The 27762-nt window shown below is 41.5% G+C and overlaps 1 protein-coding gene across 1 annotated transcript in view; it reads left to right on the top strand.

Annotated features, from left to right (window-relative positions):
• The window catches only part of TRPC6 (transient receptor potential cation channel subfamily C member 6), a 287084-nt gene that overhangs the window by 214134 nt on the left and 45188 nt on the right, over window positions 1-27762 (top strand). The window contains exons 6-9 of the mRNA XM_089687255.1: window positions 10182-10415; window positions 12835-13099; window positions 18368-18563; window positions 27490-27693. Of these exons, the coding sequence (XP_089543381.1) occupies window positions 10182-10415; window positions 12835-13099; window positions 18368-18563; window positions 27490-27693 (899 nt within the window). The remainder of the gene's footprint in view (window positions 1-10181; window positions 10416-12834; window positions 13100-18367; window positions 18564-27489; window positions 27694-27762) is intronic.

The raw sequence follows: 27762 nt of genomic DNA, 5'->3' as shown, positions 1-27762 counted from the left end.
GGTCGGTCAGAGGCTCTGTTGAGCAGTTGCATGTGAAGAGCAGTGATGCCGGCCATTGAATTGCACAAATCTGACAGCTACCGCTCCTCGCTCACACTGTGTGTGAAGCATGGAGCTCCTCCAAAAAGAATCTACTAAGCTCCATGTAGACGGCACACTTCTGAACGATGGAGACTGACTGCTGGAAAACATAAGTTAAAAAAAGTCTGTTTAGCCGCGTTTGCATAACGTGTTTATGAGTGTTTGCGTTTAGAGGTTTTTTTTTTTTAAGCTAACCTTCCAAAATGCCCAGAATGCACTGAAAAATAGTAAAAAATTAACTACTTCAGACCTTGTGAGAGAAATAGAGAGAGCAGAAGCAGAGAGAGCAGTATTTGTTGAGATTAGCTGTCTTTTTTTTTTTGTTCTGTGGTGTTTGGATGTGTTCCAGCTCATTTCTGTGCAGAAATTATTGCAGCAGTGTCTAACATATTTTCTTTCATGTGAAACCTCAAAGTATGGTGTACCAGGTCCATTTGAGTACCGGGAAAACGCTTTGCATGCATTTTTCATGATGAAATAAGGCTCTGGACAGCATCTGGAAATGGAAGAGTTAAACAAAAATTTGCAAACGCTTATAAACACGATTAGCCATGTTTACAAGCATTTGGTGTTTGAAATGCTGATAAAATATACTCCTAAACACAAGTTTGGTGCGTTCAAAAAAACGACTGTAAACTCAATTGCCTGTAAACGACATAGTGTACATGGACATATAGGAAAACATTAGGGAGGGTTCAGGGGCTGCTGAAAAAAAAAACACTGAACATCTCCTAAACGTCAGTTTATCAGCTGCAGTGTACATGGAGCCTAATTCTTGCCAGCAGGTGCTTCTGGCCACAGCCTATATATACAGCCTACTCTGCTGCAGGCTACTGACCCAACTGCAAATAGAGCCCTGGCAGACCGTATTTTGGGCACAAGAGGTTTAGGGTTGTTGTCATGCTGGAAGGTGAAGCTCTGTCCTAGTCTCACAAATCTGAAGTCATGTCATCTCCCCTCACTGGGTTCCCAGGCCCAAAGGGAATTCTAGGAAAACCTTGTATTAAGCAAATGAGGAAGTCTAAGTAATTTCCTTTTCAGTCACAGATTAACTCACTTACATAAATAGGCCATGTTATAGTTGTGTCTCAGCCCTCCTGGCAAATGCCTGAGTTGCCTGAAGGGAAGTCCAAGTCCAGTTGCAATAATATATCACTGCTAATATTAAAATAGAGGTTAAGTTGATCACTGTCCCAGCAGTTTGATAAAATATCAACACTAAAGAACATACTAAACAGACATAAAGCAGTTATTGATAGCAGCTGTAAAGCATCTGAAAAAAAGAACTTGGAATACATTTGTTAAATGTCCACAGGATGTTTTGTTCTTTGAAGCTGCCTGCCACAGAACCTCAATTAAGTGCCCTGCCAGGAACATTGACAGGGCTGTGTGCTGTGTCTCAGCAGAAGTTTAGGCAGCAGTGAGGGACTTTTCATGTCAGCACAATGCCGTACATTGATAGAACTGACATTTAAAGGAAAATCTACCTACATTAAACTGAACTGGCTTGCTCTTATGTATTCTGAGTGCTAGAGAACCAAGTTTAACAAGTCGAGATGTCAAAAACCTTGCTGAGAGTTGGAAAGCTTTCGGGCTAATAGATGATAACGATTGGAGATATACAAAAAAATATAGTGAAGCGCTACTAATAAAATGTTGATAATACAAATTGTGATTATAATAAAGTGATGGGCAATAACACACTGTGCTCTGATCTGCAAGGATCAATAAGGAAATAATAGTGATAAAAATAATTGTAACAATCTTCAGTGATAAATCAAAATTAATCCAAATGACCATAAATATGAATGACCCCCTATACTAACCATTCCAAGTATACTGACACAAAAAAAACGTTGTCCATTACAATAAGGGAGAACACACTTGTGATATTAACATGCAAAATAACAATGAATTGCAGTGCCTTAAATATAAAGTATATAAACATATCCAAATGCCTGATAATCCCCAAAAATAGTCCAATGAATATTAGTACTGTGATCTACAACAAAAACAACAAAATCAATCATGCAGGTGCTGACGTGCTTTGGTGATCTTCACTCAGGTGTCAAAAATATCCTCAAACAGCAGCAATGCCTGCTCACCTCCACACATTGACCCTAGGGGCCAACACACTTTTAGGATCACCTTAAACCTGGATCCTTAAGGTTACTTCCTCCACCCAGGGACAGACAGGTATCTCATATGCTCCTCTGTTCAGCAACTATTCCTTCTTGGATGGTACTGCAATAACTCTCATGCGTCACCTCCACTCCAGATCATGTTAGTGAAACATAAAAACAATATCCTCCATAGTGCAATATGTTTGTTTAATAGAGAAAAATAAATAGCCAGTGTTACACTCACATATGCTCCAAACAGAAGTAGCTTTTCACCACATACTATGGGTGTACTGCATGGGGCTGGGTGTAGCAATATGGCCGCTGCGCCCAGAAGTGCATCACCGCATAACAGGAAATACTTGGAATGGTTAGTATAGGGGGTCATTTATATTTATGGTCATTTGGATTAATTTTGATTTATCACTGAAGATTGTTACAATTATTTTTATCACTATTATTTCCACCTTATTGATCCTTGCAGATCAGAGCACAGTGTGTTATTGCCCATCACTTTATTTATTATAATCACAATTTGTATTATCAACATTTTATTAGTAGCGCTTCACTATATTTTTTTGTATATTGGTTTACTTTATGGTATAAGGTGAGTGGCAGCAGCTAAGCAGTTAGGGTCATCCATATAAGCGCAGGAGGATATCCAATTACATTAACGATTGGAGATACCTTCCATTGCTCAGAATCATGATCGTGACCATGCACATTACAACCTAAAGTGGTTCTAAAGGTTGGAGATATTTTTACCTTCATGCATTTTAATCATGAAGGTGAAAAACCTTCAGTATGCAGTGCCCCCTGCAGCCCTTCCTAACACTTACCTGAGCCCGATCGCAATCCAGCAATGTGCACAAGAGCAGCTACAGTCCTGGGTCTATGCCTCCTCATTGGCTGAGAGACAGTACCAGGAGCCATTAGCTCCTGCTGCTGTCAAGCACAGCCAGTCAGGAGGGAGTGGGAGAGAATATGCACGAGTGCCCCCAGAGCAAGCAGCTTGCTATGGGGACACTCAGAGAAGAGGAGGAGCCAGGAGTGCCAGCAGGGGGCCTTAGAAGAAGAGTCTTGGGGCTGCTCTGTGCAAAACCATTGCACAGAGCAGGTAAGTATAAGATCCCTTTAAATTTACCAACAGCTATGCAAAAATTATATTTTTTATTTGTTACAGGTATATAGCGCCATCAATGTACGTAGCGCTTTACATATATTGAAATGTAATGAAACGTTTAGATAGGTTCTTGCATTACGTTTTTCGTAATTCTAGAGAAAATTGTACAATTGTAGATGGTAACATTTATGGCCAGTTAAGAATTCATTATAAACACCCATCCCCATTAGGATGCTTAAATCAGCTTTGTAAAGTATAAACTTTAAATCAGAACTTCAGTTTTAGAGCTGATGTTAGGAAAGAGAGCTGCTGTTGATAAAGACTCAGGGCACCCATGGGCACGTGGAGAACAGTAATGAGGTGGCGTGCATAGTAGCAGGCATGGCCACACTGTGCTGTGGGAGGGGCATAAAGAGGTGTGGTTATATATGCTTTAAATATTGTGCCAAAAGCGAGAGTCTCACAGACAAACATAAACCTCAGCACAATCATATAAAAAATTAAACTTTTTCCTTTGCATATGCTTTTCTGCACACAGACAGAGATCTAACACTCTGTTGGAGCCTACCTTAAAGGAGAACTTTTTTTTAATAGTTGGGAGCTATCTAGCAAGAATCAGAAGTATATGATGTACAATATGGCATATACGCAGAATGCAAGGCTCATTAAGATCTGTACAGAATGCATAGGTCAGGAATATGTAATGTACACAACATAGCATATAAAATCTGCAGTGTAGTGGTCAGGAGTATAATATGTACATAATGCAGAGGTCAGGAGTATGTAACATACAAAGTGCAGTGGTCAGGGGCATGCAACCTACAAAGTATAGGATTCAGGAGTATGTAACATAGAGAGTGTAGGGGGTCAGGAGTATGTAACATACAGAGTGCATTGGTCAGGGGCATGCAACCTACAAAGTATAGGATTCAGGAGTATGTAACATAGAGAGTGTAGGGGGTCAGGAGTATGTAACATACAGAGTGCATTGGTCAGGGGCATGCAACATACAAAATGTAGGATTCAGGAGTATGTAACATAGAGCAGTGTTTCTCAACCATTTTCAGTCAAGGCACCCTCTACAATTATGGACAGTCCCGAGGCACCCTCTACAAATATGGACAGTCCCGAGGCACCCTCTACAATTATGGACAGTCCTGAGGCACCCTCTACAATTATGGACAGTCCCCAGGCACCCTCTACAATTATGGACAGTCCCCAGGCACCCTCTACAATTATGGACAGTCCCAAGGCACCCTCTACAATTATGGACAGTCCTGAGGCACCCTCTACAATTATGGACAGTCCCGAGGCACCCTCTACAATTATGGACAGTCCCGAGGCACCCTCTACAATTATGGACAGTCCTGAGGCACCCTCTACAAATATGGACAGTCCTGAGGCACCCTCTACAATTATGGACAGTCCCCAGGCACCCTCTACAATTATGGACAGTTCCCAGGCACCCTCTACAATTATGGACAGTCCTGAGGAACTGCATTCTAAAATGTAAAAAAATATTCTAATAGCTTTATATAATGCAGCAACATCTACACATGTAGGACACCCAACATTAGTGGTGATTTATTCTTCTAAACCAAATACACTTTTGCACACTGGTACTGACTAGTATTATAGTGTTTCTCTCAGTTTTTCTCCATCACTGATGTGACCCCAGCACTGATGGAGAGGGGCAAACAAGGATGATGTGCAGGCAATTGAGATCCTCCTTATCAACTGATGATGTCATTGGTTGTCAGGATGCCGGTAGTAATGGTGAACAATGAAAACCTGTGGCTTTGTGTAACTAAAAGGTGGGCTTCTTCCACCCTCTGGCTTGTATACAAGTTTTGTGCAACTTTTAGACATTTTGCCAAGGCACCCCTAAAGAAACCTCATGGCACCCCAGGGTGCCGGGGTACCCTGGTTGAGAAAGGCTGACAAAGAGAGTGTAAGGGGTCAGGAGTATGTACCATACAGTCCTGCATACAGTATGTAACATACAGCTCAATGTACATATTTCAGTGCTCCAGGTTCCTTCCACACTCCAAAGACATGGTAGGTTATTGGACCTCTGTCTAAACTAGCCCTAGCATGTGTCTATATGCATGTGAGATAGGGATTATATTAGATCAAAATCAAAAAGAAATACAAAAATGGGGGGGATATAGACACACTCCAAAAATTTTCCATACACATTATGTTAATGCCAATATAATAGTATTTGCCATAATATTCCCAAACAACTTTAAAAACAGGCAATTGTCTAGAAATCTCGTAGGAGGCTAATTAGTTAATTGACCAATGTGAACCATGCCTTCAATAGGTTGAATTGAAATGAACTCATGGATTTTTACTCCTCTGTCAATGTTAATGGCAACCAGGGGCGGACTGACAACTCATGGGGCCCCCGGGCAATAGGGAATCATGGGGCCCCTGTGTCTTTGCCCAAACTCAAAAAAGCCTATGAAAAAGGTACCAGGGGCATCTCATGGGGCCCCCTACACCACTAAACGCTAATGCAAAAATGCTAAAAAAAAGTTGAAAAACTCACGTTTTTAACTTGACTTTACACAGCTAACGTTACCAGCGTTATCAAAATGCCCCGTGTGCATGCAGCCTTAGTAAATCTCCCCCATTATGTTTATTGCTGTTACACAGGTACATATGTGATTTTAATCTGTTTGAGTCCTGGGTTCACACTGATGCGGTGCGGAATTTGCAGCTTTTTCAGTGCGAATTCCGCACCGCATCACAATCGCGCCCCGTTCATACGAACCGATGTGGGTGTGTATGATAAGTTAACAACCCCCCGACATCGGTCCGCAAAATGCGGTGCAAAGGGCAGAATCGGATTGCATAGGCGTGAATACCTATGCGATCCAATTCTAGTGCTGACCAAAAAAGGGTCCTGCATGTTTTTGGTGCGGGTGCAGAGCGAATAGAGCCATACAAAATATATGGCTCTGATCGCACCGCATACAAATCGCATGTGATTTGTACAGAAGTGCAGTGCGGTTCCTGTGCGAATCACATGGGATTTACTGCACCGCTGTAGTGTGAACCCAGGCTGAATCTATAGGTGGGTGAAGTTGCTGCCTTTATGGTATATAGACACCTTTCCTCATCTTTATTCTATGTGCACAACTAAACACAAACTCTGATTCTGTGCACTATATGTCACGCCATATTCACACATGCAGTTATATTCCCAAACAACTTTAAAAACAGGCAATTGTCTAGAAATCTCGTAGGAGGCTAATTAGTTAATTGACCAATGTGAACCATGCCTTCAATAGGTTGCACACACTGCCTCTTGAATCCATGTAAAGCATTAAGATGTAAATTGTTACAGAAGATGTCATTAAATATGATACAGTATATCTCACTTATTAATTCAAACAATTATGCCGCTATCCTGCGGCTATCTCCTGTAACTTCTGTACTCAAATGAACTCATGGATTTTTACTCCTCTGTCAATGTTAATGGCAACCAGGGGCGGACTGACAACTCATGGGGCCCCTGTGTCTTTGCCCAAACTCAAAAAAGCCTATGAAAAAGGTACCAGGGGCATCTCATGGGGCCCCCTACTGACCCCAGACCCTCGGGCAGTGCCCGAGTTTCCAAATGGTCAGTCCGTCTCTGATGGCAACATAAATTGCTGGTGCACATGCTTCTTAGAAACTTTTTCTAAGGTTGATGCTTTGATGTATTGATGGATCAGAGCAGATAAAACAATATTCCTGTATGGTAAATCTTTGTGATTATAGGGAGGAATGGCCTCAATCTCCCAATAGGAGCCCCTTGTGAGAACCAGAGATTCTCTCACTTTAACCGCTTCCCGTCCACCCTATAGCAGAAATACTGCTACAGGGCTGCACAGGTGTGCAAAATCACGTATATATATACGTAATTTTGCATTTGCAGGTAGGTGGCGCTGCCATTCATGGCCTCACCTGTCAATCATTGGGTCCCGGCCGGTGATTGCTCACCAGCACCCGGTGATCACCGAGTATTACTGATGGGGGAGAGAACTGTATGTAAACAATACAGTTCCCTCCCCTGTCAGCTCCTGCACACTGCTTTGCATGGCTCTGCATAGCACAGCCAAACAAAGCAGTGTGCTTACAGTGAAGCACACACACAGCCAGGGGTGGACTGACCATTTGGAAACTCAGGCACTGCCCGAGGGCCCAGGGTCAGTAGGGAGCCCCATAAGATGCCCCTGGTACCTTTTTCATAGGCTTTTTTAAGTTTGGGCAAGGACACAGGGGCCCCATGATCCCCTATTGCCCGGAGGCCCCATGAGTTGTCAGTCCGCCCCTGCACACAGCACATGATGTGAAACAGCACACAGTTAACCCTTTGATCGCCCCAGATGTTAGCTCCTTCCTGCCCAGTGCCATTAGTACAGTGTCAGTGATTTTTATTAGTACCGATCATTGTATTGGTGTCACTAGGGATGTCCGTGACACCAAGTCAGTTCCCCCCAGTGTCAGAATGGCCGCCGCAGTCTTGCGATAAGTCGCTGATCACAGCCATTACTAGTACTAATATATATTTGTAAACTCTATAACTTTCACATAAACCAATTAATTTACATGTATTGGGGAAGACGTAGCAGAATACATTTTGACCTAAATGTATGACGAAATTAAATTTTTAAAATTTTCTTACTGGACATGTTTAATAGCAAAAGTCAAAAATATTTTTTTTCTCAAAATTGTCGGTCTTTTTTTTTATAGCTCAAAAAAAAAAATGCAGAGGCGATCCAATTCCACTGAAAGAAAGTGGGGGAAAAAAGGGTGTAAAGTTCATTTGGGTGCAGTGTTGCATGACCGCTCAATTGTCAGTTAAAGTAACGCAGTGCCGTATCGCAAAAAATGGTCTGGTCAGGAAGGGGGGTAAATACTTTGGAGGGCAAGTGATTAAAGAGATTTCCTCTCACATCTTGTCTTGGTTATGGGACAGGAAGTGAAGGGAATCTCCTCAATAGACACACAGATTGCAACAAAAAAAACCCAACCTGACAGGGTATATAACACCTCCTTACTCTATCCATACATACAGAATGTGCTGCAACTTTGCATAGTAACCAGACATCTTCTACGTTTTTTGGTTAAAGCTTAATTGAAGAAGCTGAAGTTAGAAGCTGATTGGCTCCCATGCACATCTGCACCAGATTCTGAGTGCACAAGTTTGAGTCCTCATGCACACGGGACGTTTTTACATTTTACAGCGGCTGTTTTTGGCTTTTGACGTTTTTTTCTACAGCTAGTAAACCCCCCAGCATGTTATCCTATGTGTCCATGCACACATAGACTGGAATCAATGATTTTTAGCTGGGATGTTTTTTGGCTGGAGAAAAAAACAGGTGTGGGTTTCTAGAGGCGTTTTTTAGCTGTAAGACTCCATGCACATGGGGCGTTTTTATCAACTTTTTTTAGCGTTTTTGCATTAGCGTTTAGCTGAGTTTTGCTGCGATTACCGGAGTTTCCCATGTTTGCGTTTTTTAGTGGGTTTTTTACCCCCAAAAAAATTTGGGGGGGCCGGTTTGCGACGTGTTTTACTGCATTTTGCCACATTTTTCAGCATTAGAGTATTTTTGCAGCTACAAATCTCCTCTAGAAACCCACTAGTTCTGGGGTTTTTTTCCAGCCAAAAAACATTGATTACAGTCTATGTGTGTATGGACACACAGGATAACATGCGGGATAACATGCGGGGGAGTTTACTGGTTGTAGAAAAAAACGTCAAAAGCCAAAAACAGCCGCTGTAAAAACCAGTGTGCATGAGGGCTAAAAACGCTCTAACGCTGAAAAATATGGCAAAACTCGGTAAAACGCCACAAACTGGGTAAAAAAAACACTAAAGCGCAAACATGGGAAAACACCACTAAACGCTAATGCAACAATGCTAAAAAAAAGTTGAAAAACTTGACTTTACACAGCTAACGTTACCAGCGTTATCAAAATGCCCCGTGTGCATGCAGCCTTAGTAAATCTCCCCCGTTATGTTTATTGCTGTTACACAGGTACATATGTGATTTTAATCTGTTTGAGTCCTGGGTTCATACTGATGCGGTATGGAATTTGCAGCTTTTTCAGTGCGAATTCCGCACCGCATCACAATCGCACCCCGTTCATACGAACCGATGTGGGTGTGTATGTTAAGTTAACAACCCCCCGACATCGGTCCGCAAAATGCGGTGCAAAGGGCAGAATCGGATTGCATAGGCGTGAATACCTATGCGATCCAATTCTAGTGCTGACCAAAAAAGGGTCCTGCATGTTTTTGGTGCGGGTGCAGAGCGAATAGAGCCATACAAAATATATGGCTCTGATCGCACCGCATACAAATCGCATGTGATTTGTACAGAAGTGCGGTGCGGTTCCTGTGCGAATCACATGGGATTTACTGCACCGCTGTAGTGTGAACCCAGGCTGAATCTATAGGTGGGTGAAGTTTCCTCATCTTTATTCTATGTGCACAACTAAACACAAACTCTGATTCTGTGCACTATATGTCACGCCATATTCACACATGCAGTTATGGAGGGATTTGTATGAGATGTCTGTAAAAGCCTTCCATTTATTTGTATTAGCGGTTATCTTCAAATCCTATTCTAAGCAGTCACATTGTAAGGACCCTTATTCTGCAAACTGCGGTCATAATAATCCTGAAACTAGCTTAATGCCATGAGCAGATCTGTCCTCCAGTGCTTTACATCCTCTCTGGGTGGATTAAGGCTACATCTGCTCATTGTGCTATGTTTAGTATCTGAATTGTATCGTTAAATGCCTGGAATTAATTGTGTATTTTGGATTTATTAATCAGCCATGTTGCCCTCACACAGGTATGATCTGGTCGGAATGTAAGGAGATTTGGTCGCAAGGCCCCCGAGAGTACCTGTTCGAGCTGTGGAATATCCTGGATTTCGGGATGCTGGCAATCTTTGCAGCTTCTTTCATTGCCAGGTTCATGGCATTCTGGCACGCATCCCGAGCACAGAACTTTGTTGATGATGATGAGAACATTAAAGATGTGACAAGTGCCACGCTGCCTCCTGAAATAAAATATTACACTTTTGGTGAGAATGCTAAAACCACAAATTTATGCAAATCTAAAACATTTTGAGTTTTTTTTATTTTGCAATGAATAGTTATAACCAGGGGCGGACTGACAACACATGGGGCCCCCGGGCAATAGGGGATCATGGGGCCCCTGTGTCCTTGCCCAAACTCAAAAAAGCCTATGAAAAAGGTACCAGGGGCATCTCATGGGGCCCCTCACTGACCCCGGGCCCTTGGGCAGTGCCCGAGTTTCCAAATGGTCAGTCCGCCCCTAGTTATAACAATATCTGCCCTCAATTAATAACTTGATTATGAGTAAATTTGCAAAGGTGAGCTATGTACTGACTTCTTATGCCTCTTGGGAACTCTTGTGGAGGTTCTATTACTATAGTACCTGGTTCTGTTCCCACCCACTTCAGGGATTTAGGGTGTTTGTGCAGTCTTGGGCCGTGTACCCGCACTACCCGCACAGAGAAATGCAGACCCACGGGCAGGTGCCACTACTTCTAATGGCATGCCGCCCGTACTGGAAAATGCAACCTTACTGGGAAATGAGGGCTGCGTTTTCAGAAGAAGTGCAGGGACTTCTCTGCGTGTCACGGGGCACGGCAGTCCATTCAAATGAATGGGCTCTCTTGCCTGCGCAAAACGCAGCCTGCACAGCCGCATATATGATAACCGGGGCTTAGTGTCGATGCAGGAGGCTTTAGTATTTAGGTGTGGGTGGAAGGTACAGGCTCACTGTCCAGCCCCACTGCTGGACGCTAGAAAGAGTCTATATGGGGCTGACAGCAGATGTGACTGGACGGAGCAGCGAGCATTACTTATATTTAGGGCAGTATGCACCCAGGAATGAAGGGAGTAGGGGCAGACTGACCATTCGAGAACTCGGGCACTGCCCGAGGGCCCGGAGTCAGTAGGGGGCCCCATGAGATGCCCCTGGTACCTTTCATTGGCTTTTTCATAGGCTTTTTTGGGTGTTGGCGAGGACACAGGTTCCCCATGATCCCCTATTGCCCGGGGGCCCCATGAGTTGTCAGTCCGCACCTGGAAGTGAGTTCATTTTTCAGATTTTACAATCAAATAAAATTCCAGCATAGGGTTCGGAAACCCCTAATAATGGGAACACCAGGTGTATAGGCTTGGGAAACAAAGATGTCTTTCGAAAGTGATAGGAGAAACACCAGTTTTGAGTGGACTGAATCTTTTACATGAACCCTGCACTGAAATCTTTATAAGTGAGCATTAAAGTGGAACTATACTCAACTTCTGCCCAGTGCTATCCAGTGCTGTGGTCTCCCGGAGCTCCCCAGCGGTCGCTGTCGTCTTCATGTGGATCAGCTGCCGGGTATCAATCGCCATTTTCATTGTCACTCGTCATCTGGCACATGCTCGGGAGTTTATTTATACCAGCATTGCATGTGCACAGCTCAGTGCATACAGGCAGGTAATTGAATTTTATTGCAGGAGAGACATTATGGGGGTTCTGCATAGAAACTTCCAGGTTTTATTGCCAAAGCTTAATTGAACAAGCTGAAGTTAGTAGCTGATTGGCTATTATGCACAGCTGAACCAGGTTCTGAGTGCAGCAGTTTTAGTAAATCTACCCCTGTATGTCTCTTTTGCATTAAGATACTGCCTGTTTGCCAAATGTTGATTTCTTACTTAAAGTTCCACTTTAAAACAGAGAGTATTAAAGGGGAACATAAGTGCAGGAGTTTGGAGGGAATCAGAGCCTGGAAATGGGCTTTTAAATCCTTAATTTATTACATTGGGAGGCTTGCTTGCCTCTTTGCCCCCCTGCACATTCCAATTGGCAAATAAGGGCCATCATAGCAGTTGGCAAAGAGGAATGTGTAAGAGCGGGGCTTAGCTACCAGCTACAGCACTACCTAGAAATGTCGGAGCTCTGTCTGTCAGAACAGCCAGATATTTGATTGCAACAGGAAGGTTTGGGGTGGTGCTCCAAGTATGCACAGTTACCTGCAGGTATACATTTTCAGCTTCCAACCCTTTCCCTGGGTTTCTCTAAGTTGTTTTTTCTCTTTTGGTATTATCATTGCTTCAAAGTACACCTGTCATGAGGGAAACATAGAGGCTGCCATTGCTGACCTCTTCTCCATAAAAATCTTGGCTATTTGGTGACCCTTTTACTGCAATATTTTGAGTAACTGGCCAAGAAATAAGTATGCAGATAGGAAAACTTCTTTATCTCTATAATTGTTCTTGGTTTATAAAATACTGAAACCATTGGGTCCACTAGTAGACAACCAAGAAGAAGGAATTTGGCAATGGCAGTTCCAGTATTAATCTCATGGAAGGTTTACATTCAGCTTCTGCCCTCTCCCATGTCCCTTACCCTTCTCACTTCTCAAAGCGCAATGTATGATCACATTGTTCCTTACATATACCATTGCCTTTCTTTCTCTCTTTCAGCAAGGATAAAATGGCTGCCCTCTGACCCTCAGATCATATCGGAAGGTCTCTATGCAATCGCTGTGGTCCTTAGCTTCTCACGCATCGCCTACATTCTACCAGCTAATGAAAGCTTTGGCCCTTTGCAGATATCACTGGGAAGAACTGTAAAAGACATCTTCAAGTTCATGGTTATATTTATTATGGTGTTTGTGGCCTTCATGATAGGAATGTTTAACCTGTATTCCTATTACCTTGGAGCTAAACAAAATGATGCCTTTACCACGTAAGTTTAGCAGAATCATTGTAGTGTGGTTTGTCTTGGATTGTGGTGTTTTCTAGAAGGATGATGGTCCATGAGGGCAGCGCTCCTGTCTGAGGAGCTGTCTATGGGTACATTGTTTTTTATTGGAAGTCTTCGTTTTGGTTGAAGGTGTCAGTATGGTTTAGGAAGGGATTACATTTCCAGACAAATAAAAGTTACAATATATATACATTAAAGGTATTGACTGTAAAGGATTTTGCAACCCTCGGGAGCCTTATGATTCACATATCTTTCCACATAGTGATTTGTACATATGAAAATTAATAAGATGGAGATTTAAGCTGCCCCAAAGCAAAATGATCAAATAAAATAAAAGTAGACTGCCATTGGCAATGTGGTTTAACAAGGACCAGCACATGCCCAATGGCGGTCTAGTTTTATTTTATTTGATCATTTTGGTTGGGGGCACAAGCACTTGAGCACTTTAATTTAATATGTTTACTCCTGATGAAGCCATACATTAATTTAATATGATGTAACATGTTGGGTGGAAGGTTTTTTTTTTGTGTTTGGTTTGCCTCTGGATGGGAGTCCTCTAATAGTTGGAGAGGAGTCATTCCTTTTTGAGATAGCAGGATAGAGATTATGGTATCTTTTCTGAGAGGAGAGTCAGAATATAAAAAGGCATGGAGGTTTGATATACAGCGGGTAAAATAAGTATTGAACACGTCACCATTTTTCTAGGTAAATATATTTCTGAAGGTGCTATTGACATGAAATTTTCACCACATTTCGGTAACAACCCATGCAATCCATACAAACAAACAAACCAGAACAAATAAGTTCAGAAATGAAGTTATGTGTAATAAAATGGAATGACACAGGGAAAATATTGAACACGTTAACTGAAATGTATTTAATACGTCATGCAAAATCCTTTGTTGGTAATGACAGCTTCAAGACGCCTCCTGTATGGAGAAACTAGTCGCATGCATTGCTCAGGCATAATTTTGACCCATTCTTCTTACAAACAGTCTTCAAATCTTAAAGATTCCATGGGCCTCTTCAATGAACCCTGATTTTTAGTTCTTTCCATAGATTTTCAATTGGATTCAAGTCAGGTGATTGGCTGGGCCATTCTAGCAGCTTTATTTTCTTTCTTTGAAACCAATTCCTTGACTTTGTGTTTGTGATCATTGTCTTGCTGAAATGTCCACCCTTGTTTCATCTTCATCATCCTGGAAGATGGCAGCAGATTTTTATCAAGAATGTCTTGGTACATTTTTCTGTTCATCCTTCCTTCAATGATATGAAGTTTGTCAGTACCGTATGCTGAAAAACAGCCCCACACCTTGGTGTTCCCACCTCCAAATTTCACTGTTGGTATGGTATTTTTGGGGTGATGTGCAGTGCCATTTGACTTCCAAAAATGGTGTGTATCATGGCATCCAAAGGGTTCAATTTTGGTCTCATCTGACCAGACTATATTATCCCAGTATTTCACAGGCTTGTCTAAATGTTGTGCAGTAAACAAGAATCAGCATGTTTTTTCTTCAGCAATGGAGTCTTGCGTGGTGAGCGTGCATACAGGCATGGTGGTTGAGTGCATTACTTCTTTGAAACAATTGTACCTGCTAACTCCAGGTCTTTCTTAAGCTCTCCACAAGTAGTCCTTGGCTCTTGGACAACTCTTCTGATAATTATTTTCACTCCTCTGTCAGAAATATTGCGAGGAGAACCTGGTCATGGCCGGTTTATGGTGAAATGATATTCTTTAAACTTCCGGATTATGGCCCCAACAGTGCTCACTGGAACATTCAGAAGTTTAGAAATCCTTCTGTAACTAATGCCATCAGTATGTTTTGCAACAATAAGGTTGCAAAGGTCTTGAAAGAGCTCTTTGCTTTTACCTATCAATAGATGTTTCTTGTGTGACACCTTGGTAATGAGACACCTTTTTATAGGCTAACAGTTGAGACTGAACCAGCTGATATTAATTTGCACTGATAAGAGGGCAGGTTTACTTTTTAAGTAGTGATAGATTTCAGCTGGTGTCTTTTATGTATGGATTGCATGGGTTATTACCGACACGTGGTGAAAATTTCATGTCAATAGTACCTTTAGAACTATATTTACAGAGAAAAATGGTGACGTGTTCAATACATATTTTACCCACTGTATACTGTATAGCGAATTCAACTTATCTTACATGCAATGCAGGAAATTTTAATAAGATTGATTGGACATTTTTTATACAATGGTATAGATTTTAGTAGCTTGGAAATGTAGTGACAGACAGGCTAGACAGTAAAGGCTTTAGGCCAGATCATTTGGATCTGCATTCCACTTTCCAAAACAGAAGTTATGTGAATCTGTGTGAAAAAAAGTAAAAAAAAACATACTCCACACCAGGGGCAGACTGACCATTTGGAAACTCGGGCACTGCCCAAGGGCCCGGGGTCAGTAGGGGGCCCCATGAGATGCCCCTGGTACCTTTTTCATAGGCTTTTTTGAGTTTGGGCAAGGACACAGGGGCCCCATGATCCCCTATTGCCCAGGGGCCCCATGAGTTGTCAGTCCGCCCCTGCTCCACACTTTTATATCCAAAGTTTGGTTAGACTCTGGTGGGAATAAGAATAGCATAGAAGCATGCATGGCAGACCTAATATCTGAAATATAGGAGACACAGGGGTTGATTTACTAAAGGCAAAAAGACTGTGCACCTTGCAAAGTGCAGTTTCTCCAGTTGCTTCCTTAGTAAATGAGCAGAAGCTCTGCTGACTTCCATCGTCCAATCATGTGTGAGCAAAATGCTGTTTTTTTTTTTCTTCAATTTTCCTTGCACGTAATTGGGTATTCTTTGCAACGTGTAACTTTACCTCATTTACTAAGTTGTGGAGCGACTGCACTTGCAGAGTGTAACTGCACTTTGCAAAGTGCACACTCTATTTGCCTTTAGTAAATCAACCCCATATACTGTATGTTGTATGAAGTTTGGTTTATTTACTTTGGTTTTTTAGCTTAGTTCAGTTTTAGGTTTAGAAATGATAATGCTGATACATGCCTGTGCAGTATAGGAGAGATGTGTAAATTACAAGATTGGCTCAACAGAATCACAAATACTTTGCATGGTAAACCAGGAAACAAATGTAAATTCAGTGACACATTTACTGGTTTGCCTTCATGAAAGACAATTGTAACTGATAATTGTACTTCTGGAACTCGCAATTCCCAATTTACAAAAGGCACATACACTGGAAAATGATGCAAAAACAATCATTCTCCTATGACATGAGAACACATAATATTAGCCAGAACCTATTGTTATTGTGGTGTATTAGCTTTGTGAATTGAGCCTTTGATGTAATATCAAAAAATTGTAATATGAAAAAACAGATTTTCTATTTTATCATCTTAGGTGGGGTACAGATGGATCAAAATTTGGCCAGTTCAGCAGGGGCCTGGCTGAATTTTGATTTGTGTGTGACCTTCCCTGTTCGACTTCTGCTTGAAAACTTTCATTGATCACCAGCTGCAGGCAATAAGCTGCAGCCGCTGATCAGTGTATGAAAACCTCTGTCAGAATACATTGTCCTGGCAGGGGAAGCTCCATCATCAACCTCACTTATGTGGATGGGCGAACCTGTTTGTTTTTTTGTTCACCCCACTGGCTAAATGAAAAAAGAACTAACCATCTATACCTTAGGAGTACTGTTGATCTACTCATCTGAAAATGCCAGAGGATAGACTGTCATGCTTAACTAATTGTATGCAAAGCAAGAGCTCTGATCACTTTACTTCACTGGTGGCATGCTTGCTCTGGGTGAGTGCATTAGCAGGTTTTGAAGATAGATGTTGCCAGTTAAAGTGTTACTAAACCCACAACAGTAAAATCAGTCTGCATATGCAGTAAAGCATGCTTGTTGTACCCACTGTGGAACCTAAGGGGTTAATCCTCTGCCTTGTGTAAAAAGACTGTTTGATTCAGCCTTGTGTAAAAAGACTGTTTGATTCTGTCTTCTCTGATCCTCCCCTTCCTCCAGTATCCCCCTCTTATCTACTGACAAGCATACCATGTGGAGTCACTCTGCACATGCTCAATTTGGTGTGTATTGCTAGAGGAGTTTATATGCATATGATGAGCACAGGGCCAATCAGCACTGCCCAGACAAAGGTCAGGGGTTCTGCATCCTCCTAGAGCAAAATGAGAACTCCTCCTACAAGCTTTAACATGTGCTTAGCTGAACAGTGATAGAAGTCACAAGACTGCTCTAACTGCTGATGAGAAAAGGCATTTAGCAGTTTATATTTACTAAAATAATTGCATTTCCATGCTCTGTGTACTGTGGGAGACCAGATATAGTGAATGCAGGATCATGGGTTTAGTATCACTTTTATTTAAATTATAAGGAGATCAATAGTGGCAACCTTCATGATCCTCTGTGCTGGGGTGTTTTCATTATTGTTATATCTAATCTATACAGGTTCCATGGTTAATATGATTCAGTCAATGAACCCATGGAATTTATATGTGCTATTAAAGCCCAACTCCAGCCAAAATGTTTTTTTTTTGGATACTGTGGGGAAGGGTTACAGTCTCTGTCAGGTTTGTATTGCCCTCTCTGTCTCCATTGGGGAAATGCAGACAAAAATGTTCTCCGTACACCAAGATATCATTCCAATGTCTGCTTTTAGTTAATCAAAATAACATATGCAAGGGTTACCTTCACTTCATATCTTATTGTTACTCTATAAAAGTAGATATGGAAATAAAATCTTGGTGTGCAGATGAATATGCCAGTATAGGACAGTGCCATCTCCTTCAGTCATTTCACCTCAAGGAGTATGGCAGGGATTTTTCTATCTTTTCTTTTGGGGATGTTTTGGGGACACAGTCAAAAACACACTTTTAGTAGAGTGAGGAGGGCTTATCATTTCTGACAACATTTTTATTACTGCCTGTTTCATTCTGTCTGTTTCTTCTTGTAGCAGTGACAACCTTTCCAACAACTTCCTGTACCGGTGTCACAGGTATAGAAAGTACACAAAAAATCTAAAATCCCTATAGGAATAAAAAGAACTTGGAGTAAGTCACCAGAACTATAATTTCTGAGTACCTGCTTTATATGAAATAAGAGTTTTCAAAAATAGTAAAATAGAAAAAGTTGGATTTAACACTTTTTGAAACCAAAATCAATAAACTAGTTGTCAGAAATGTGTCTGTAAATCTCCTGTCTGGGTAAATGATCACAGTGTAACAAAGAATCCTCATATGTTTCTTTTTTTCAGAGTTGAAGAAAGTTTTAAGACTTTATTCTGGGCAATTTTTGGGCTCTCAGAAGTGAAATCAGTTGTCATCAACTACGGACATAAATTTATAGAGAATATCGGCTATGTTCTCTATGGAGTGTACAATGTGACCATGGTGATTGTCTTATTAAACATGCTGATCGCCATGATTAACAACTCATTTCAGGAGATTGAGGTGAGCTGTAGCTTCTTCAATGCTTGTGTAAAAAACAATTTTCAGTGAGGAAAAGATCAAATTGTTTTGCGGTATTTAAACAAAGCAGTCTGTGTATGTGCATCATTAAAGTTGTATATGAGCATGATATCATATGAGCATGCAATTTAATAGTCAATTTCTCATCTATTCCCCCCCCCCCTTCCAACACACACATCCTTCCCAAATAAAAAAAACAGTACATTAAAACAAAAATATAAAAAAAAAGAGTAAAAAAAAAACAGGAAAAAAGAAAATAAATCTTACATTGTGTCTTGCACCCCATTAGACCTTCTCACAAGATCCTCGAAACCCAGAGGATCCCAAATCCACAGTGTGTACAGTTCAGGAGCACTTTGTTATTGGATATGGCATCTTCAGCTTTCCCAGGGTCCCTCAAGAATGTCCAGTGGTTAACCCTTGCCTAGGAAACTGTGATGGTAGTTCATTCAGATTATTGCAGTGTGATAACACACATTTTAATGCACATTCTACAATGGCATCTCAACACTCTTAACCAATATGGTAGAATGTACACCAATGGCAGCAGGTAACATACATCACTAAAGTGTGAATCCAGCCTCAACAGAGCTGGAAGACTATGAGCTAGACAACAAGTGGGCCCTGCATTTTCATGAAAGTTCAGCACCAGCCAAAAACATATTATTTTGTTTTGGATGGAGCATCTTCTTTTGGGAAATTTCTCCAAAAGAGACAGACAAAACAGAAACAAGAAACATATACATCCTTAGTATTTCTTTGTCGTTTTCTTTTGTCACATGGTGACGGGACATGCATAACTAATGTAGAATAGAGGTATGTCAAGCTGATTAAGAAAATAAAAGGTGCCTTTCATTATTTTAAATATTTCACTTCTTCATTACTTTGAAAGCAATCAAAAATGCAGTGCACCCTTCTCATTCATTCTATGCATTATACTATTTTTATTGTTGGTAATGTATAAGACTAAAAAAATCTGTAGCCATAGCAGGCACCAAAAAATTGAGAGGTTCATTAATGAGATCCAGTGTTGGACAGGAGGGGCATTTTCACAGCTTTTAGGTCTTGGAGAACCTGCAGAAAGTCACTAGGGCTGGTACGGAATGCTATTTAAAAAGCCTAAAATTCTGCCTGAGTTTTATGCTTCATTTTATCTAAAGTACTTCATGTTTTAGATACTGAGCACTGTGTTCCCATGAATTCTTCACTTCCATTGTTGGAGATTTTCCATTTATCAAACTTCAAAGTAGCAGATATCCACAGCATGTCCCCTTTGGAAAGAACCAACAACAGAATTATATTTCTTAAACCATCGTAAAAAGGATCTCTTTACTTATTGTTAGAGCATTCTCAGTATAGTGAAGGACAGTGTTGCAGCTGTTAAAGCAAAACTCCAGGTTTAAAGTGATACTAAAGACAAAATCAAAAAGGACATATATGATGCCAGTCACTAGCATTAACAAAGTAGTCTTTGTTTATTTTAGTCACCCTTGTAACTTAGTTTCTTTTTTATATGGTGAAATAAGTCTGTTAAGCTTCAACTTCCTTTAATAGTCTCACTGCAAAGGGTGATCTCAGTCCATACTCTCCTTCTTGTTCTGGAAGTGTTTATATTGTATCCCCATTGAATTTATGCCTGTAATGTAGAACCTGAGAACCCTATTATTATAGAGTTGTCACCATCAGAGGTTTCTTCAGCTCTGATGAGCGAGGCTGAGGCTTCCCATGTCTACAAGGACCCAATTGCTGCAGCAATATGCTCAGCACAGTCAACGTCCAGCTCTACCCTTCTGAGCCTTCAACTCACATCATGCCTGAGTCAACTTTTACGATCTATTATTCAGAATTAGATACCCTAAATACCCTGCATTTAGAGGATCAGCCTATTTTACCAGGCCTAGACTCTTTAAGAGCTCCCACAGCTGCAAAGACCTTTCTGTTTCACTCACTGCTTAAGTAATTCTTCTATGAGGACTGTAAACACCCTGTAGGATCCTGGGACCCTTCAGAGAATGTGGCAGAGCTTTTCTCCTTTGACAGAGAGTTTCTTGCTTCCCAGCCTTTCCCTACTGTCGATGCTCCAGAAATCCATGTAAACAGGCATACTGCCAGATGGGTAGATGATGTTCCCACCTTTTGGGTTTCACTGATAGGCAGTTAGATGAAAAATTTAGGTTCCAGTTTGAATTATCTGGAATAATTTTCCTCCTTGTGAAACTGTGTCACTTTAGGTTAAATCTAATAAACCCTGTCATTACCAGAATTGACTCTTATTCCATTATACATTTTGAGCAAATGTTTGGAGCTTTGCACTTTAGCTGGCCTTTTGCAAGCATCTAATCTTGTTTCTCACATTGCCCTTTCACATGTATAGGGCACTTTGGCTACATGTCTTCTCAGCCTTCTGCATGAAGTTGGGCCCTCTTTCCACATGTTGGAGACTCTTTGTTTATCATTCCAGATTGTGGGTAATTTGCCTCCACAGCATTTCTGTGCTTAAAATGGAACTTAATAAATAAATATTTGTGATCATGCAGAAATTTTATAGCAGAAGAGACATACTATGTGGTTGATTTACTAAAGGCAAATAGACTGCGCACTTTGTAAATAATACCCAATCAGGGGCAAGAAAAAAAACAAAAAAAACATTTTTGCTTGCATATAATTGGATGATGAAATCAGCAGAGCTTTCCTACATTCACTAAAATCTGGGAAAAATTAATGCAACTGCACTTGCAAAGTGCACAGTCTATTTACCTTTAGTAAATCCACCCCTATGTCTCTTCTGTATTGTGTGAGCAAACTGTTGGCGCTATATAAATCCTGTATAATAATAATTATAATAATTTTAGGGTATTCTTATCTGCTTGCTCACAATGTACACATGCAGCTCAGTGTAAAAATTCGGCATCTGCCGAGATGAATGAACTCGTGGGAGTAACATCAATCCGGCCCCACCAATCAAAATGACCAATGATTGTAATCCGAAAGAAAAACAGACTGAAGATGTCAGCTGCCAGCAAAAGCAGCTAGTAATTGCTGAAGTGGAGCTAACCATAGTTTCAGTTTAAGTCGGCACTTTAGACCTTCAACTTGGGGTTCTCCTTCAGCTGCCTTCACCCTTTTGGATTTACTGCACACCATTGTGCATTTTTCAAGGTTTGTGTGGGTTCCCTTCATCCTGGTAGGAACCAGGGGCGGACTGACAACTCATGGGGCCCTCGGGCAATAGGGGATCATGGGGCCCCTGTGTCCTTGCCCAAACTCAAAAAAGCCTATGAAAAAGGTACCAGGGGCCTCTCATGGGGCCCCTACTGACCTGGGCCCTCGGGCAGTGGCCGAGTTTCCTAATGGTCAGTCTGCCCCTGGTAGGAACCTATCCTTGGGAAAGTTAACCCACTCAGACTTGCACTCCTTCCAACAAGGGAGTCCTTTACCCTCAGATATGGTTATGCTTTTGCTGATGCTTTATACTCAGCCCTATCCCATTCTAGAGAAAACTCTAAACCTACAAGAGTATAATAATACGTAGTCCTGCGCTCAATGGAGTCCCTATACCAATCAAAGAGCCGCTAGCACTCAAACTGGTACCCAACAGTAATAATACAATCACATATAATCAATTAGTGCAGCGCTAGACATATAATGTGAATAACATATATATGAAAAACTAATCACAGTAACATGTCACACATCTATGCATGCAAAAAAGGTGACCAAACAATGTGATTATTTAGAGAAATAAATCTCAATAATAAAAGTGTCCCCCAGTGCCACTCACTGATGTGAAGATATCATGACAAAGTCACGTGACGGTGACGCAACGCGTCGATATGCGATGACGCAGCATCCGGTTTGGCAGTGATGTACTTCCAGTACGGCCGCCATCTTAGGACACCTTAGTGTACTTGGATACCCATGCAGTACACCCATACATCCCTATGAACTGTGGATTTGAACATTTGCATGTGAGTTGTTTATATATCCTATTAAATACTCATTGTGCAACTTATTACGCTCTGAGAGATGCTTCCTATGCTTATGTCATCCGAGAGAGAGGTATATCGTGCTGAGACCAGGAGCCAGTGTATCCTGAATACCTACCGGATGGGTATCCTATGGGAGATTGGCTGGTGATTTCTATCTATTGTGGATCAAGATCCTGAGTGATCTTAAAGGCGTATAGGCCCTTTGGGCCGTAGAGTGGAGGTGAGGGGGCAATTTTACCACAGGAGGAGAGTCACTTACCATCACCTGAAGCTATTGTGTGATCACTTGCATTGCATCATATTGTTTGGAGTTGAACACCACGGCATAGTGTTATGAACTGTATGAATGGCTGGGGCAGTGATGATGTCACTCCTGCACATGCGTACGGGAGCCCAGGCTCAGAGCTCTGAAGGTTCGGCACAGAAATGCGTAGGTAATATCAATGGCTGCATCCCATGTGAATATCTTCTAAATGGTTCAAGTTTAGAAGATACTCACTATACTTACAGGTAAGCCTTATTATAGGTGTACTTGTAGATACAAGTTAAAACGTGGACTTTACTTTAATTTTAAGAACAAGCATGCTAAGTAATGTGTCTGTGTAACACTCATAAGGTTTTATTAACTATCATAGAGATCATGATGCTCCTACTAACAATGCCTTTATGTTTGTTCTCAGAAGGCCAGTGCCATTTTTGTTCAGGCATTTTCCAGGTTCAGCATTATTTGCCAGTCCAATGGTAGCACCAGGGGCGGACTGACCATTTGGAAACTCGGGCAGTGCCCGAGGGCCCGGGGTCAGTAGGGGGCCCCATGAGATGCCCCTGGTACCTTTTTCATAGGCTTTTTTGAGTTTGGGCAAGGACACAGGGGCTCCATGATCCCCTATTGCCCGGGGACCCCATAAGTTGTCAGTCCGACCCTGGGTAGCACAAATATGTAAATATTGAAGCCTACATGGTGGGTCTGGTGTTGTTTCAAACAGATCAGCCTTTCTCCTTACTGTAGTGCTGCTGGAAATACGTCCTGTTACTTGCACCAGCCTGATGGCATCATCTCGGCCTAGGCTGAACCTTAAAGTAGTTGTAAAGGCAAAAGGTTTTTTAACTTAATTAATCCTTTGCATTACAGTGGTTTTTCACTCTAGAAAAAAACATAAAATTCAGAAGCTACAAATTCTGTACAAGACCAGCCCCAAGAGTCAGACATGTAGAGTATGTGGAGTGGCCGCAGCACTGCTCTAGCCACATCCTCACTGACGCGTTTTGCCTCGCCCATCGGGGCTTTTCACAGAGGCCACTGTGACCAAGCCCACTGATGGGCGGGGCGAAACGCATCAGTGAAAGTGGCTAGACCAGTGCTGAAGCCACTCCACATACTCTATGTCCGACTCCTGGGGCCTGTCTTCAGCGGCGGTTGCTTGTTCACCTTCACACAAGACACTGGAATAACCTCAGCATGCTGGTCCCTTCATTTCCTTTCACCAGCGGGGTTTCTTATTTCCAGCTTCTGATTGGCGCCATTAAGCCTTAATTACGGTCTACAAATTCTGTAGCTGCTGACTTTTAATAAATAGACATTTTCCTGTCCAGGGATCCATCGATGTCCTCACTTGAAACTGTTTTCACTGGTCTTCGGGTTCCTGGGGTAAGCCTTTTAGGTGCTGCTCTCCCCTACCCCTCCTAAATGCTTACTTGAGTCCACTGTTGTGCATGAGAGCACCAGCGCTGCTCTCTCTCTCTCTGCTCTTCCTCCTCACTGGAGCAGTGCGAGTTTCTCCTGCTATTGTCAATCAAATTCAAGTGACAAGGGAACAAGGGAGGGGGGGACTGAGCCAATAGACACAATCAAGCCTGCATGAGTGCCCCCCTTTCAGGGGGATCTGGGCTGCTTTGTGCAAAGCCAATGCACAGAGCAGTTAATATAACATGTTTGTTAATTCATGAAAAAATCCTTTACAATCTCTTTAATTACAGATTTTAAAGGTACAATACAGCTTTTTATTCAGACATTATATTGTCATTCTATATTATTACAGGTACTTATATAGTGCTGTCAATTTTTGAAGTGCTTTACATATATATTTTACATTCACATCAGTCCCTAACCCTCAAGGGGTGTACAATCTAAGGTCCCTAACTCACATTCATACATACACATACATGGGCCAATTTAGACAGGATCCAATTCACCTACCAGCATGTCTTTGGAGCGTGGGAGGAAGCCAGAGTACCTGGAGGAAGCCCACGCAGGCACAGGGAGAACATGCAATCTCCAGGTGGGTGGTGTTGTGGTTGGGATTTGTACCAATGACCCTAGTACTGCCAGATGGAAGTGCTAACCATTTAGCCACAGTGCCGCCCCTGTACTATGCCCCTTTTAAGAAGCATTTCATTTGTTAAAAGCCCCTAACAACAGACTGTCAATAAATGATACTGAGCACTTGAAGCACTTGTGATTATTTGCAGAGAATCTGGAAAATCTATGCCTGGTGATCGCCCCATATTCGGTGTAGGAAAAGCCATACACTTTCAGCAGATGTGTGTCTTGTCCATGGATGTTGGGTTGAGATGCAGATCATGAAGGGTATAGACAGTGTATAGATTCCAGTGAGGATGGTCAGATATGTCAGAACCTGCCACCCTCAGTGATTGATCTGCCAGTCTGTAAGCTTTCGAATACATTGCCTTGCTGACTTAGTTTGTCTTTTCCAGCTACGAATAATTGGTATATTCCTGTCTGCACAACATGAGAAATCATCAATGTCCTGTGAATTAAAGCCAGGAACATTTAGCCTATTCCTCATTGGTGCCATTCCCGTTTGTTGTGGCTCCATCAACATCTGTTTAAAATACTGCTACAAGATCCTCAACATCAGTCAGGATCAGAGGATAATAACAGCAATGCCTGTTTATTGGTTGCTGCCAATATATTGCCGAGAATATAAAAAAGATAAAAGGCACCCAGGGTATATTTATGATATAAGCTCAACCTGCACTCTGTCAAAGGGGAAAAATTGCCAATGTTACAATGATTGGCTGGATGTTGAATACAACTGGAGCCTTTGGAGTCAGAAAGAAAATCATATAATAAATCTTTCAGCTGGCATAGAACCCGCTGCATAATGAATAATGGAAACTGGCCTTTAATAAAAGTTTACAATGTTGTTAAACAAAAGCTTTCACTGAACATTACAATGTTGCTTGAAAGCCGAATTTCACCCAATTCCTTTCTTGAACATCTTGCTAATTTAAGGGTTTGTCCATCCAAACGTAATATTTTAGTTATAGGTAGTGCCTGGTAGGCTGAGTCAGCCCCAGCTTCTTTTTGTCTTGCATTCTGCAACAGACAGATCTCCCTGCTATGATTCTTGATTATTATCTTGTCCATCTGGGATTTTTGAGTATCCAGACTCACCTGTGCATTCCAGCATTTCTTGTTGCATTCTTATTTGGTAAGAATCCATCAGGGAGAGTAGAAATCTCTTGCAATGGCCACAGCAGTTGTACAGACCTGGCAAGAACAGAAATCTCATCAACCCTTGGGGATATCAATGTCAGGTAGTTCAACTCTCCAGCATCTAACAAAAAAAACAGACCAGAGCAACAGGTCTGGTGTAATCCCCTTGTGCAGCAGCAAATACTTATCTTTCCCTTTGTTCTGCCAGTAGTGCGTGTTGTGTCAGGAGCCAAAGAAAGGAAAGTGCGACTCAATCCATGTGACAATACGTCAGTAAAACATCAAGAACTAGTATTTAAATTTGATGCCCCCCTTTTTTTGTTTTGGATAGAAACGGGAAGAGTTAAAACCAGTTTCAGTTTTGTATTGCTTTATGCATCCTCATCAGGGAAATTTATGCCTACTTTTTGTCCCAAGAAGCACAACAGGACATAAAAAGAAATCTCCATAAAATGAAAGAAAATCCACTCTCAGAGAATGGTTACCAGAGAGGCTCAGTACAGATAGTGAGGTGGATCTCTGAATTGAGGGCACATATATTTATAAAAAAGTGGCAGATGTTCCAACTGTTCACTACTCTATCCAGAACCAGAACACATGGGCTAGAATTATGTTTTAGAGCAGAGTTTCTCAACGTTTTTTTTTCGGTCAAGGCATGCTTTAAAATTATGGACAGTCTCGAGGTGCCCCATTCTAAAATGGGGTGCCTCTAGATTGTCCATAATTTTAAAAGAGCACCCCATTCTAAAATGTTAAAAACTATTCTAATAGTTTTATATAACACAGCAACATCCACACATGTAGGACACCCAACATTAGAGGTGATTTATTCTTCCAAAGCAAATACACTTTTGCACACTGGTACTGACTAGCATTCTATGTAGTATGTTTCTCTTCTCCCTCAGTTTTTCTCCATCACTGAGCTAATGTGACCCCAGCACTGAAGGAGAGAGGCAGAGGAGGGTTAAACTAGGATACTGTGCAGGGAGCTGACATGCTTCATATCAACTGATGATGCCATTGGTTGTCAGGACCCCGGCGGGTAGAAGGTCGTATTGATGCACAATGAAAACCTGTGGCTTTGTGTAACTATATAAGGCAGGCTTGTTCCACCCACTTGCTTGTATACAGGTTTTGGGTAATTTTTAGACATTTTGTCAAGGCACCCCTGAGGAAACTACAAGGCGCCCCAGGGTTCCTGGGCACGCTAGTTGAGAAAGGCTGTTTTAGAGGACTCACATGTTTCTGTTAGATCATAGACTACTGTTGGTAGGTCAGTTACATCTGATCTAGTCACCTTTGTGGCTGGGTAAGCATATTGCAACTAACAGTATTTAAATTGCATGCACTTCAATGAACTGTTTTCATTCTTAGTTTATTACTATATGCACTTTTGCTTTTTTTATGCCATATAACCATGTATAAAAGTAACCCTTTCTAATAAGTGTAATGTTTTTAGGATGATGCTGATGTGGAATGGAAATTTGCCAGAGCTAAACTTTGGTTTTCCTACTTTGAGGAAGGGAGGACCCTGCCAGTACCTTTCAACTTAGTTCCGAGTCCCAAATCATTCTTCTATGTTGTGCTGAAAACAAAATCTGTTCTTTATAAAATTTTCTCCTGCCAATCCAAAGCTTTACAAGAGGATTCCGAAATGAACAAGGTACATATATGTATATCTATGTTTGTTTGTCTATGTTTCTTTATAGTGTTTTCTAGTTTGGACATTGAC

The sequence above is a fragment of the Staurois parvus genome, unplaced genomic scaffold, assembly GCF_062004578.1.
Source record: "Staurois parvus isolate SC_StPar_1 unplaced genomic scaffold, SC_StPar_1.0 ptg000422l, whole genome shotgun sequence".
Taxonomy (NCBI): Eukaryota; Metazoa; Chordata; class Amphibia; order Anura; family Ranidae; genus Staurois; species Staurois parvus.
The sequence above is the reverse complement of the archived record's forward strand: the minus strand, read 5'-3'. Positions and strand labels throughout refer to the sequence as shown.